Source organism: Pinus tabuliformis, chromosome 8 (assembly GCF_031772625.1).
Source record: "Pinus tabuliformis cultivar Carrire ecotype Pingquan chromosome 8, CPIR1, whole genome shotgun sequence".
Classification (NCBI taxonomy): domain Eukaryota; kingdom Viridiplantae; phylum Streptophyta; class Pinopsida; order Pinales; family Pinaceae; genus Pinus; species Pinus tabuliformis.
This window is the reverse complement of record NC_142294.1, coordinates 1,714,560,582-1,714,574,944: the sequence shown is the minus strand read 5'-3', so window position 1 is coordinate 1,714,574,944 and position 14,363 is coordinate 1,714,560,582. Positions and strand designations below refer to the sequence as shown.

The following is a 14,363-nucleotide window of genomic DNA, read 5'->3' as shown; positions in this document are numbered from 1 at the left end:
CAAAGAACTTATTCATCCCAAGCAGCCATGCTTCTACATCTTATGATCTCTTCATCTCTCCATCAATTGTAGGAGGCTTGACTATCTTTGATCCGAATTGGATCATTATATTGTTTGTCATTCATCTCAATCAATTTGAAGTGGAAAAAGTGGAGGAATCATTTAACGGGACCGTTTTTACCGGCGAGACCCAGTTTGGAAAAACAAGGTCTGAAACCTTCCGGGAGCATTTTGAGGCATGAAGCAATGTTTTCCTGGTTTCTACACACAAAAATATTTCCAACGGCGCAAGAATTGCGTCAATTAGAGCCTGTATTCAAACATTATGCCACTCAGAAGCTAACCATCTTGATTTCACACCTTTAGTTCGGGAGGATGTCGTGTCAACTCCCATTATTCATGGAAAAGGGGTTAGCCACGAGTTTTTTATATAAAGGACACTAGAAGAGTCTATTCTAGTTAAGAGTTTATGTAGTCAAACTTAACCACTAGTTGGATATCGGGATGTGTTATAACCGGGCCATTAGGAGGAAGAGGCATTCCATTCTTTCGAGAGAATTTTGTTCCATAGCTGAGCAAAGATAGCCAGGAGAGATAGAAGGTAGAGCACACATAGAAGATTTGTGCACTGTAGCAGCCCACAAGCCACAAACATTACTTCTTTGTATCTGCAGTCCTATTTCTAGACAGAGAAAGAGAGCAAAGCGGCCTCACCTTCCAGTTGGGCTTTCTCCTGAAAGGGTTTCCCAGAGAGCATATCTTGTGTATTATGTGTGTGAGCTTATTTTGTCATTCTCTACTTTTCTGCTTGATTTACTTTTACATGCATGCACTAATTACAATTAATTTTACAGATCTAGAAATTAAATAAAACTGTAAAGTGTAGAATCTCATATTTTTAATATATTATTATCAGATCTGTTGTGATGAACTATCCAGTAGAATATCCATGGAATTTTACAGATCATTTGGTATCAGAGCAGGTTTCTTTGGGTATTTTGTGGAGATTTCAGGGACCTTATTGGAGAAACTCCACATTGTTGCCTCACAGTGGTGCAACGTTCTGATACTCCTCAGTCCTTTGGCGCTCATCTCATTTGGCATTTGCTTTCTCATATGACTGGGCTAGTGACCATCGACTTAATTCCATATCGAAGCCCCTTTTGTATCATAACTTCTGCAAAGCTCCAATTTCATCTTAGCTCCTTCTCCTTAGCCCTCACTGCATTTCTCGTCATAGGACCGAGAGTTGTGACCTACCACTTAGCCTTACGGTGTTAGGGCATTTTGTTCCTATCGGGGGCCATTATTCCTTTGTTAACTGCTTTGCGCTCTTGGTTCTTTGAATTCTCACAACCATGTGCCAACCCAATATCGGAAACCCCCTTTATCGGAACTTTTCCAAGCTCCAACTTTTCTAGAGTTCCAACGTCTTCAACCTCCAATATGTCGACCTCCGATATGACATCATCACTCCACGTGGCGACTCCTTAGTGGTGACATGTGTCACCCAATTCTAGCCCATTAGACTACCCAATTAGGTTGAATACACCTGCCACGTGTCCTTTCAAACTGCCACATCATGCTGACGTCAGATGCCACTGTAGCTTATCAGAGCCAATCATATGTTGCGATGTTTCCTGCTAGAGGAGAGAGAAGAGGGCCCGTCAACCTTTGTTTTTGCAAGGAAATACTTTGTTAATCTTCTTCATCATTCCTCAGTGCTTTTTAAAGCTTATCAGAACTTTTGCACATCGAAGCTTCTAAAACTACCTTAGTTAAGAAGTTTTGATACTCCGATATTCTGATCCTCCGATATTTCGATATCCCGTTATGTCGATGCACCAATACGCTGATCTTCTGGGTTCCGATATCCTCCAACCTCCGATACAACCTTCTCCGATGTACCAAAGCTCTGATATTCTGATATCGTGATGTGCCGGACTTCCGATATGCCTAAGCATCGATATGCTAACCTTTGATATTCATGATATGTCAATATGTTGACCTCTGACATCTTATTCTTTAATATACTGATGTGCTGACCTCCGATATGGCGATATGCTGGACCTCCAAAATCTTGTTCGCTGAAATGCCGATGTGCCAACCTCCGATATTCTGATGCGCTAATATGTTGATCTCCGATATTCCAATCTCTGATATGCCGATGCACGAATATGATGGACCTCCGACATTCCAATCTTTGATATGCTGATATTCCTTCCTTCCTAAGGATTCAAGACCCTGAACTTCAACAGACAATAAATTTTGATGCAGGAGTCCATTTTTGGACTTCCACATATCATTAGAAAGATCTTCTAGAGAAATTTCCAATGGAGAGAGTACACTGTAGGTTTTGAGTCCTTCTTCTACTTAAAATATGACTCCAAACTTCTCTTCTCATTGACTCTTTGGATAGCTGAAATCACACCCACCATGATGATCCTCTACATGAAGCCTGCAGCTACCATGGACTTCCATCTGGTCCATTACTATAATCATCATTCTATGGCTTTTCCACTAAGCTTGTTTCTATGATGATTCTCTACATAAATCTTGCAGCTATCATAGGAATCCTTTTGAGCCTTGAAAAACCATGGGATCCCTCTTGGGCCATCATTGCCAACATCTGTTGTGACAAGCATCCAAGATAGTCTGGTTGACATCAATGCCAACACTCCTGCCAACAGTTAGACAATTCCAATTTCCCAACACATCTCCCCAGCATGATTGTTGACATCAATGTCAACACACTTGCAGATATCTTCACTAGGCCACTGGTCATCCAGACAATGCCAACTATCCAACATCATTATGGAGTGTGTTGTACAAGAAACATTGTCTTCATTTTCTTGCACCTAGTACATGTCATGTGTCAAATTCAAATATTAATAACGTAAAGTATATTGTAGTATTTGGTTGGCATGAAATTTTATTAGTTTTGTAAATAGGTTTATTTCATTTTTTCACATATATATTTACATATTTATGTGCTATGAATAAAATGCATTATTTAGAAACGAGAAAAAGTGTGAGGGTAGATTTGATCACTTCTTTCAATTGTGTTTACATGGAACTCAATGTATTTTGGTTGATAAATTATCAAAAATGGACTCTAAAGTTTAGGACTTCAAGCTAGATTATTTTGCTTGAGTTTAGAAATGGTTTTTTCGTCAACTTTTTTTTCTTGGATTAATTTACATGTATTATATGTAACATTCTAAATCATCTCATATATGTGCCCCAACTACAGGCCATCATAGTGCGAGAGGTTCTATTATACGTGGTTGGGCTCATGATAGACCATGTAGCCCACCTAGAGTTCATGTTCCCCTTGTATATCCTACCTCTGACGCTAGTCGGAGTGTCAGAGGCAGTGTTTCTATCTGTGTTGATGACCATGCTACATCGAATGAACCTTCTTCACCCATTTTAGGTACACCTCTTGCATTTTTAAATCCTCTTTAAACTTTATGTGTTTATGTCTTGAAATTGTCTTTAATTTTTAAATTTTCTTCAAATGATGTGTTTGAATTTAGTGTATATGTTTTTTCCCGCGGAAAAAAGCAACTTTTTATTATAAGAGAAAAAGTTTTGATCCATTTTTGCTTAAGCCTCGCAGGGCTTAAAGAAGCTGTCACAACTCGACCCGCAGGGAGCTTTTTAACTGAAAGTAGCCAGAGAGAGTCTTCCTCCAAAGAGGAGGATGTAGAACCAATTACATCGGGAAAAAAAAACAACATATTCTGGAGTCTCCATTATGGAAAACAACTCCATTACAGTCATATAAAATAGTATCCATCAGCCCTGAGTTTATACAAAAATAGTAAGAGTCTGGAAACTGTGAACTAACAGCCGGTAGTATATGGAGCAGCAAAAGGAAATCAATATACAAAAAAATATATACAGCGTGATAAAGCAAAACTAATAATGAGCCGAAGACAAAAAGCGGAAACAAAAATGCTGGAGGAGATGCTACTGATCATAAGGAGGCAGGACAGATCTGAAGGACTGTCCCTGTAATATTTCTTCTATCGCCCAGCTGTCCGGATCCTGTAGTAGACCTGCCTTAGATAACTGATCGGCTTCTTCGTTCCTTTCCCTGTAGATGTGACATAATGAAAACCTGTTAAAGAGGGACTTCAGATATAAGATCTCTTCAACAATTGTCATTAAGATTTGATTTTGGCAAGCAGCTAAACCGTTGATCCAGTTTATAACATTTAGAGAGTCCCCAAATAACTGTATTGTGGTGATGTTTTTATGAAGAAGCCAGCAAAGGAGGAGGCGTAAAGAGGAGAGTTCTGCGAAATTATTTGTTCCTGGGCCCAGCCCAACTGATGCTTTTAGTGTATGATCTGGGTTGATGTGTATACTCATGCCTGCGCCGGCCCGATTGTTTTGTGAAGCTCCGTCAAAAAAGCCACTAGGGATATCCTCCTGAATTGTGATAAGGTTTTGCTTTGATCTGGATTTTTTTCCTTCAGGGGGAGGCAGAGAGAGGTATATGGCAGCAATGTTTGAGGCAATAACTGTGGGAGGAGTGATTTGATCTTGGAACAAGCTCTTATTTCTCGCGAGCCACACTCCCCAGCAAAAGATGACCGGCAGATTCCTCAAGTTCCCTTCTGAATAAGTATTCCACCAATTTCTCCAAGATTCGACCAGCGGCGCATTTCCCCAGAGTGCAATAACCTTGAGGAGCCCAGTGACCTCCTCCCAGATCTTTCGAGAGAAGGGGCAGCTGGTGAAAAGATGATTTAAAGATTCCTCATTTATCTTGCACAGGGGGCAACGCCCTGGCCCAGCTAAAAATCTGGATTGAAGGATTTCCCATGTTGGAGCCTTCTGTTTTAGAATGCACCACAAGAAGAGTTTAGCTTTTGCAGGGCTTTTGAGTTTCCATAAAGCTTTTGACCACCAATCCGGATCTCCCCAACCTATCTTACCTAATAGGTAAGAGTATCCCTCCTTAGGTGTGTAATTCCCCGATTTGCTGTGAGCCCACATTAACCGATCAGGTTCCTCCCTTAACCTAACATTGGATCGTTTTAATTCTTTGATGAAGATTGACCATTCATTCTTCCATCTAATATTTAGCCCTAGATCTTCATCATTCTTCCATACCTGGCCCCAGATGGAGGGTTGTCCCGCTCTTGCTATCTGATTTAATGAGATAATGTTGATGGACTCGAGATGACGAAGGAGCCCTGGAGATAAGGCATAATCTTCATTGCACCCAATCCAAGGGTCTCTACCAATCCAGATGTTTCTGCCATCTCCCACTTTCCAGGCTAGACCTTGTTCAATTACAGGAAAAGCATCCACAGTGGCCTTCCAAATTACCGAAGAGTTTTTTGTCTTCTTATTCTGGCTCCGGATCCAATCTTCCAAGGGCATAGGGTCGATATACTTCCTTTTAATCACCCTTGTCCATAGGTTTTCTATGGTGATAAGCCTCCATCCAGACTTTGCAGCTAACGAGGAACTGAACTCGGGGAGTCTTTTGATCCCCCAACCTCCCCACTCTTTTGATCTGGCCACTTTGTCCCAAGCCACCCACGGTAACCCGGAGAAGTCCTTTGAACCAGCCCAAAGAAATCTGCAACATATCCTTCTGATTTGCTCCAAAACTCCTTTAGGAATCCAAGTTAAGGCAGCCCAGTAAACCGGGATGGCTAGCAAAACAGATTTGATGAGAGTTAGCTTACCAGCTCTGGAAAGCCATCTGTAGCTCCAGTGTGAGATTCTGGCTTCGATTTTTGCTATAATCCAGTTCCAATCAGATTTCCTGTAAGCAGCAGGCTTTAGCCAGAACCCCAAGTATTTGAAAGGAACGTCCAAAGATTGTGTAGGATAAGGAAATAAATCAGCAAGGAGGCTCCTTTCCCTTCTGTCCACATCTGCCAGACAGACTTGTGATTTTACAGTATTAATCTGCATTCCAGAAGCTTTTAGAAAAAGATCAAAAATACTCTTTATCTCCTTTAATTCGCTGTAATTTCCATTTGTAAAGATCAAGATATCATCAACGAAAAGAAGATGGGTGATGAAGAGATTTATAGCTACCTCTATACCTTTTACCTTGTCCTCACTTCTTGCTTTTTGGATCAACCTGCTGAGACCTTCGGCCACAAGGAGAAACAGTAGGGGTGATAAAGGACACCCTTGTCTGAGGCCTCTCTGGCTAGTGAAGAAGGAAGAGGCAGCGCCATTGACCAAAACTGCAAAGCTGACATTTGTAATGCATCCCATGATCCAACTAACGAATGAGTAGTTGAAACCCACATGAGTAAGAAGCATTCGAAGGTAGAGCCAGCTAATCCTGTCGAATGCTTTGGAGAGGTCTATTTTAAGAACAGCTCCTTTCTTTTTCTCTGATTTGATGCTATGAATTACCTCCTGAGCAACCCCAATTGCTTCATGAATTTGTCTGCCATCCAGGAACCCAAATTGTTCCATAGAAATGTTTCTTGATAATATTGGAGCTAATCTGAGGGCTATAACCTTTGAAATAATCTTATAAATACAATTGCATAAAGAAATTGGTCTAAAATCTTCAAAACTTTCAGGCTCATTCTTTTTCGGAATGAGAGCAATGAATGTTGAATTAAATGGTCTATAAATATCTCCTTTCGATCTTGACTCCTCAACAACTTCTGTTATCTCGTCTCCAATTAGGTCAAAGAAATGGAGAAACAATTCAATGGTCCAGCCATCAGGGCCAGGGCTTTTGTCTTTGCCTAATAGTTTCATGGCTGCTTCTGTTTCCGCCTTTGTGACAGGGATTGAAAGATCTTCAGCTTCTTCTTCATCAATGAATCTGGGGAAACATTGCACGGTATTGAAGACTTCTGCTATAGTAGCCTCTCTCTGATCAGAATATAAATTATGAAAGTATCGTTTCCCTAGTTCAGAAAGATCTGAAAAGGACTTGACATCTCTTCCTTCTTCATTTTTAAGGCTCAAGATTGTGTTTATTGATTTTCTTCCTTTGGCAAAATTGTGGAAAAATTTTGTATTTTCATCCCCAGACTTTAGCCAGACTGCCCTACTCTTTATTCTCCATTCTTCTTCCTTCTCCAAGAGGATTCTAGTTTGCTGCTTCTCCAGGTTAAGAATTCTTTCCTTGGATTCTTGAGAAGAGTATCCATCTGAATCCAGACTCTCCAAATTCTTCAAGGCTTCCTTAGTACGGTTCAGCTCCTCATTTTGCTTCATTCTTCTGTCCCTAGCCCAATGAATTGTAGCAGATTTCAATCTTTTTAAATTTTCCATGAACAGGTAACTTTTCTCCTCTTCTTCATTGTGTTCTGGGTGGATCCAGGATTTTTTAAACAAATCACTGAAAGAAGGATCTTGAAGCCACGCAGGGTTAAATTTGAAAGGGGCAGGGGGCTTGTTGGGAGGGGAAGATAGATCTAAATAGATTGGGAAGTGGTCTGAGTTACCAATTTCCTCTACCCATTGTCTGATGAGGGGAACTTTGGCAAAAAGCGAATCTGAGAGCAGGAAACGATCCAATCTTTTAGCAATCCTGTCTGCACCAACTCTACGGTTCCGCCAGGTAGGCTTTTGCTTAATCGGAAGAGGATCAACAAGGTTATTCTCAGAGATGATTTTATAGAAATAATCTGTAAGAGGATCAGCTCTCGCCGAAGGTCCCCAAGCTTCTGCACGACCTAAGGAGAAATTTAAGTCACCACCCAGGATCATCGCTGGGGATTTCATAACAGATTTTGCCATCAGGGTGTCCCAAAACGATTCCCTGCCTTGACAAGGCCCATAGATATTTATTATGGTTATAGGGAAGAGGAAATCGGGGGAGAGGAGCTCCATTCCCATAACATTCTTCGTCCCCCAGATATTGAGAGCTTTAACTCTCCCGTCTTTGAACCCAATTGCTAAGCCCCCCGAATGACCGAAGGCATCCATTGCTGTGAAGGTCCACCCAGGAAGAAGGGCCTTAAGCATTTGTTCAATCTCATTAGCCTTTCCCAACGTTTCTTGCAAAAGGATAACATCTGCTTTAGAATTGGTAATCCAGTCTTTCAGGGCCAGTTTTTTGGGTTTGCTGGCCAAACCTCTGCAGTTCCAGGAAGTTAAAATCATTTGATAACTCCCTCGGGGGGATGAGCTGCTCTAAGAACCCCCTGGATGGAGTGTTGTTTGCCATCTACAACATCCATCTTTGCTTTTAGTTTAGCCTTGAAAAGATCAGATTTACGGCCGCGTTTGTTTTTGGATTTAGACTGGATAGGAATCGATCCCAGCCCACCTAAGGACCCCTGAGACTCTTGGTTCCCACCCAGAGATCTCAAATTGTATGGACAAGGGGTCCGAGACAAAGGGGTTGTGAGGGGAGGCCAGGAATATTCACAGTTAATGTCCAGGAGGGGGAGAGATTCAGTTATAATTTCCACATTCGGCTCAGATGTGGTATCACCCATATTTTTAACTATATTTGATTCTTTCTCATAATTGGATATAGAAGCTTCATTATTGATTACAATTGCAGGCTCAGGAAAGATATAAGAGGAAGGGTTTCCTGAGCACTTACCCTTCTCCGGATCGGCTGGATGAAATTGAGATGTTTCCGCGATAAGGCCGTTTGCTGCTTCCGGGTCTTTAGCAGGTTCCTCGACCGCTCCTTCCTCTGTTGGCTGATCTTTGCCAAGATCTGCATCCAAGACGTCTGGCTGTGCGCTTGCCTCCGAAGGTCCTTTCTCCGCCTCCTCTGCCTCCATAGTCGAATTTTCTTGTGGCTCCGGCATATCCTGCTCCATCCTTGTCTGAGCATCGAATTGAGCATTTGCTCTGTGAACAGGAGTTCTACGAAAATGCCTCCTTCTTCTTTTATGGGGGCAGTCTTTTGCTAGATGACCGTGCTCGTGGCACCAGTGGCATCTAAAAGGAAGGTATTCGTAGTCTAAGAGCTGTTCAAAGACATATTCATCAAATTGTAGATTTACCTTTTGAGCTAGACCCCCACTTGGTTTGAGCATTACCAGAATGCGCGCGGTTGCCAGATTATTTGAAGTAATGAAGGACATGTCCGCTGTCATGTATTCCCCCAACCGGTTACCGATTGTTCTGAATACTTCCTCAGTCCATAGAAGGGAGGGTAGACCCGGAGCACGCACCCAGACTGGAAAAGTATCAGTGCGTTCCTTTAACGCATCAAACAATGGAGACCATTTTTTGAATAGAACAGGTATATTGTCGATATGCCAGATTCGTTGCATAATCCAATCCGCCGTTTCTCTATCGTCGAATTTAAACTTGAACCACCCTTTAGCTAATACCTGTGCTTGAAAGTTTACAGGTCTCTCTGGAGTGAAGCTTTTTTCTCCCCATTCATGGAGAAAAGCAGACGTATATGGCTTTCCTCTGGCTCTACCTACCAAAGTACAATCAGCTACCGCAAGAGCTTCTTTCATCGAAACCTCCATACCTAAAACCAAATTCTCCGCTATTACCTGAGTCCCAATGGGTCTTTTCTGATTTCTGGTCGCTCCTCTAGGTCTTGAGCTTTCCCCCGCCGGCCTTCTACCATCACAGTCCTCGTTTTTATCGGATGTTATCTGTGCTGGATCCAAAAAGGGATCTGGTTCCCACAGGGCCGGGGTCTGTTCCGAAATACCCAAGATTGTATTCCCAGATAGCAATGTATCTGCCCCCAAACCCTCATTATTTTCCGGCTCACCTGCTCTGGAAGCGCCTTGGTCGATTAGCTGAATCTCAGGATGACCTTGTGTTTCTTGAGTGAGGGATAATCTCGGAATCGAAGCTGGAGCACTTAGAAATCTGGTGTTCCCTATATCCACTAAAAACCCTAACTGAGATATTTCTTCAAACCCCTTAGGGTTTGTAAGCCAAGGAATCAGAGGAAGGCCCTGGGTCTCCGGGGGCTTTGATACCTCATGCACCCCTCTCAGCTCTGTCTCTTGTTCTTGATGAATAGGGCCGACCACTAAACCTGCAAATGGGTTTTCTCTGTCCGAAACCTTATCCTGGATAGGGACCTGTGGAATCTCCGACTGAGCTGCAGACGCCAAACTGGGGGTGTCAACGGTGCCAAAGTAGTAGTCTACATTCTGCGAGTTTATTTCCTTACCCCACATGGAAAGAATGTCCTCAACGTCCGGGTCCAAAGCTAAGAATTCGGAGGGCTTAACCATGGTTGACGCTTCCGAGGGGGAGAGACCACCGACAGACCGAAAGAAACGGAAACTGTAAACAACTGACAGTTTGTTGTAATAAAAAAGTACCTTAACCGACCGAGAGAGAGACCAATACGCGGTTTATCCACCATCTGCCAGCTGCGAGGGGTTGAAGAGGAAGCTTCCGCGACGGCAGCTGAGCATGAGACGGACCTCGACATACTACCCGAATTTAGTGTATATGTTATTATGCTTCTAGTTTGTTAATTATATATATGTTAAATTATGTTTATGATTTATAGGTCCTTAGCAAGCCAAAGTTGAGGATCAGAGTGTAGCATTGATCCCTATGTGGGATGATTTTATAGCTTAGATCACATTAGAGGATGTTACGACTCGTCATACACAGATCACAACAGAGATAGAGAAGATCCCTGCCAATTCACTACCTCATCTTGCATTGTCTTTGATGTTGGATAACATGGCTAGGTTGATCGAGAAATACTGGAGGTCAGATCCACATAGCCACATATTACAATTCATACATAGGGTCAGGAGGCATGAGGTTAGAGGTCCAGATTCTTGGGAGGTGGTAAAAGAGACCACCAAGTACATTGATGTTCATGGGGAGTTTTTGAATATCTCTCTGAATCTCGAAGCTAGACATAAAGGTCTGATCCCACTAAAATATTTTAGTAATTTTCATGTAGCCCCTCTCATATATGATAGATTCATTGGAGCTTGGGGCAAGTTCCCCAACCATGACCAGGTCGCCATTTATTTTGCTAAGAATTTATATGCAGAGTTTGTGTTACATATGAGGTTGGATTACAATGATACCAGATCTCATTTGTATGGTACCTACATGGAACGTACCTATGAGGGCAGGGGAGCTCATAGGGACCCTGGGCATGTACCACCACCTCCAATATTCTTACCACTACCTTCTCAGAGCTTTGTATTATCGACAGTTCTAGAGGAGTTGTCGCCGCTTGGTGGTGAGACGTGGGAGACTATTGTAGATAACATGTGGGTGTGTCTAGTGCGTGTGTTGTATTGGATGGAAAGATTAGGAGATCACCATCATTACCTTGTGACCCACTAGTTACCTTATATGATGATGCATTTCTCGTGAATTTACTCTTTGACCGGCTTTTAACACATACATGTATGTATCATGATGCCATTCATGAGACTTGGAGGGTGCATAGCCTACGTGACATGAACCAAGTACATATATATACAAATTTTTTTACTCTTATTGTCAAATTATGCATAATTATTTATATTAAAATTTATAGTTCATATTAGATTGCATTTATATTAATAATTTCATGATAACATGTAGAAAATCCCAACTACATGGATGAGCTTATGATGTCATCTGATGACGTAGTGGATTAGCCAGGGCATCCTTGACTAGAGCATGTTTCCATGGATTCTTCTCCACCTCCACCTCCACCTTATATGATCACTAATGTGGAGGAGAGTGAGTATGTACAACCAATTGGACCAATAGTTAAGGTAAACATTTTGATTCCTAAGATTTCAACATTTTTTTAAGTTACATAAATATGCTAATTAATTTGTAGTCTAGTTATAATTTGTCCTTGCCATTGTGTACGCAAGCCCATATGCAAAGTGTCGTTGATCCCACTATTATGTGGAGACATGAGTGGGATTTTGGGTTTAGAAGCATTGGTGATGCGGGTCCATCTATGCAGGTTTCAATCATTGAGCCACAGGCAGGGGAGCACCAAACCCAGATTCATGATCAGACCCCCATCCTATCTTACGTGCATTTGGACTCAACTAGGGATTAGTAGATTCACGTATATGTAATTAAAAATGTGGTTCAATATCATTTATTTCCATATTACTTATTTTGTACAAATAATGATCTAATTAATTGGAATTTTAATGTGTTATATTTCAGTACTAGCTTATGGACATTTACTTTATGCAACAAAACTCACATAGGAGTTCTGGTGTTACTTAGAGAGTCATAGTTTGTATATTTTTAGGCTCATTTCATAGGGAATATTCACATGTGTGATACAAACTTTGTATATTTTCATACATAGGCAGTTTATGGATGCACATCATGGACATTATTTTAGTTTGTGAATGTTTATTATTTTAGTTTATGGATGTTCGTGTGATATTTGTAATTTGTATATATTTTCATATGGATAGTTAATTGATACATGTATTCACTATTTCAATTTATGGATTTGTATTAATCTTGTTTATGTATGCTCATTAATTTTTGAAGTTTAAATAGATCTATTAAAATTATTTCGCTAGTTTAATCATTTTTCTATATACTATAACTTTTATAAGTAAAATATATGTTCAATTTTGATTTCCAGTTTCATGGACTAAGAAAATAATTACAATCTTAATTTATGATGCATGTCACTTTGATACTTAAAATGAACTAAAATATATCATGTATCAATTTAATATTGAACATGGAAACAATTACAGTCATGCTTCATATTGGCTTGTAGAAAGTGTCTTTTAGTGCAATTAACATCTATGTTATTACAATTAAATTTTAAAAATAAATTATTTGAATTATAAAGTCATATATATATATATGAAAAATTTTGTGACCCTCCCATATACCATTTCATGGACAACTTTTTTAAGTATTTCAATCAATTTCTTATCTCAAGGTTCAATTAAAAAATACAAATATGATTCAAATAAGTCCTATTCAATTTCAATATTAAAATATGTCATGTAAAGAACAAATAAGTTTTATTCAACATTATTTATTTTTAGATTATCTACAAGAGCTTAGTCATAATATGATATAAGTCAATAGTATTGAAATTTAATATATAGGTCAAACAACAATATATAGCAACATTTCTATAATTTTATATAATATTATCAACTTTCCTAAATTTATAAGTAGTTATCCAAGTATTTTAATCAATTCCTTATTATGGAAATTTAAGTTTTATTCAATTTTTAAAAACTCAAATATGATTGAAATAAGTTATGTATTCAATTTTAAAAGATGTGGAGATGTAAAAGTTACAAATACAAGTTTTATTCGATTTTATTTTGTTTAAAGTTACTCTACAAAAGCTTAGTCATAATGCACATTGTCAATAATTGTTTTTTGCTTACACCGAAATCAATTCACAATGTTAAACTAATTACCTTGAAATTAATGTAAACCATATATCTAGTTACAACATTTATCATAAGTCAATATCTTCACTGAAATCAATGCATCTAATGCAAGAAATTTTCTTCCCTTTCTCTCCCCCCTCCATCTATATCAATATATCCCTCCATCTCTCCTTCTTTGTCTCTGTATCTCCCCCCCCCCCCAAGAAACACACACACACACTCTCTCTTCATATATATATATATATATATATATATATATATATATATATATATATATATATATATATATATATATATATATCTCCCTCCCTCCCTCTATCTCTCTCTTCTTCCCTCTCTCCCCCTTCCGTCTATATCTCTATCTCACTCTATGTGTCCTTCTTCATCTCTCTATACCACCCTACAAACATACACATTGTTTCTCCATATCTATCTATATATCCCTCCCTCTCCCTATCCCCCTCTCTCTTTCCCCCTTCTCTCCCTTTGTATCCCCTTCTCTATCTCTTCCCTCCTACTCCCCTCTCTCCCTTTCTTTTCTTCTCCCTTGTCACTCCCTATCTCTCTCCATCTCCCTTGCCACTCCCTCTCTCTCCACCTTTCTTTCTCTATATGTATTTTTCTTACCTCCCTCTCTCTCCCCCTCCAACTCCTCTCTCTCTTCCTTTCTCTCCCACCTCTCTTTGTCTCTCCCCCACGTCTCTCTCTCTCTCTCTCTCTCTCTCGATTCGTCCTACAACTCTATTGACTATCTCTCTTGCCCTTATCTCCATCTAGAGTCCTTATTTTTCTTTCTATCTCACCCCCAAACATACTCTCTCTCTCTCTCTCTCTCCCTATATGTCTTGAACTTATTCCTTCCCTATCTTTTCATCCAATTCCATCTCTCAAGCTCCCTCTCTTTGTCGGGGACTATCTCCTCCTCTCCCTTTCTCCATCTTTGTGTCCCCCTCTCTCTCTCTTACTCTATATTTCCAAAAAATTTAAATACTTTGACAATTAAAATATTATGTTTAATTCCTTTTTCTTTTCCTTTTTATGTTGTACAAC

General features: G+C 40.0%; 1 protein-coding gene across 1 annotated transcript; it reads right to left on the bottom strand.

The window, feature by feature from the left end:
* Positions 1-3,975: 3,975 nt before the first annotated feature.
* LOC149242881 (uncharacterized) lies at positions 3,976-8,112 on the bottom strand. The gene is made up of 3 exons (XM_089371055.1): positions 7,340-8,112; positions 6,508-7,231; positions 3,976-5,937 (listed from the first exon to the last, which is right to left on the bottom strand). The coding sequence occupies exons 1-3, from the start codon at positions 8,110-8,112 to the stop codon at positions 3,976-3,978; spliced, it is 3,459 nt and encodes a 1,152-aa protein (XP_089227181.1).
* Positions 8,113-14,363: the final 6,251 nt, after the last annotated feature.

Bases quoted from the DNA above. Each gene is read 5' to 3' on its own strand.
- LOC149242881 (XM_089371055.1), bottom strand. From the start codon at position 8,112: ATGATTTTAACTTCCTGGAACTGCAGAGGTTTGGCCAGCAAACCCAAA. The intron at 7,232-7,339 runs GTTTAAAAAATC...TCATTGGGCTAG, and splicing joins GATCCTTCTTTCAGTGATTT to GGACAGAAGAATGAAGCAAA. The intron at 5,938-6,507 runs GTTATAGCCCTC...TCTGGAATGCAG, and splicing joins TTTATAAGATTATTTCAAAG to ATTAATACTGTAAAATCACA.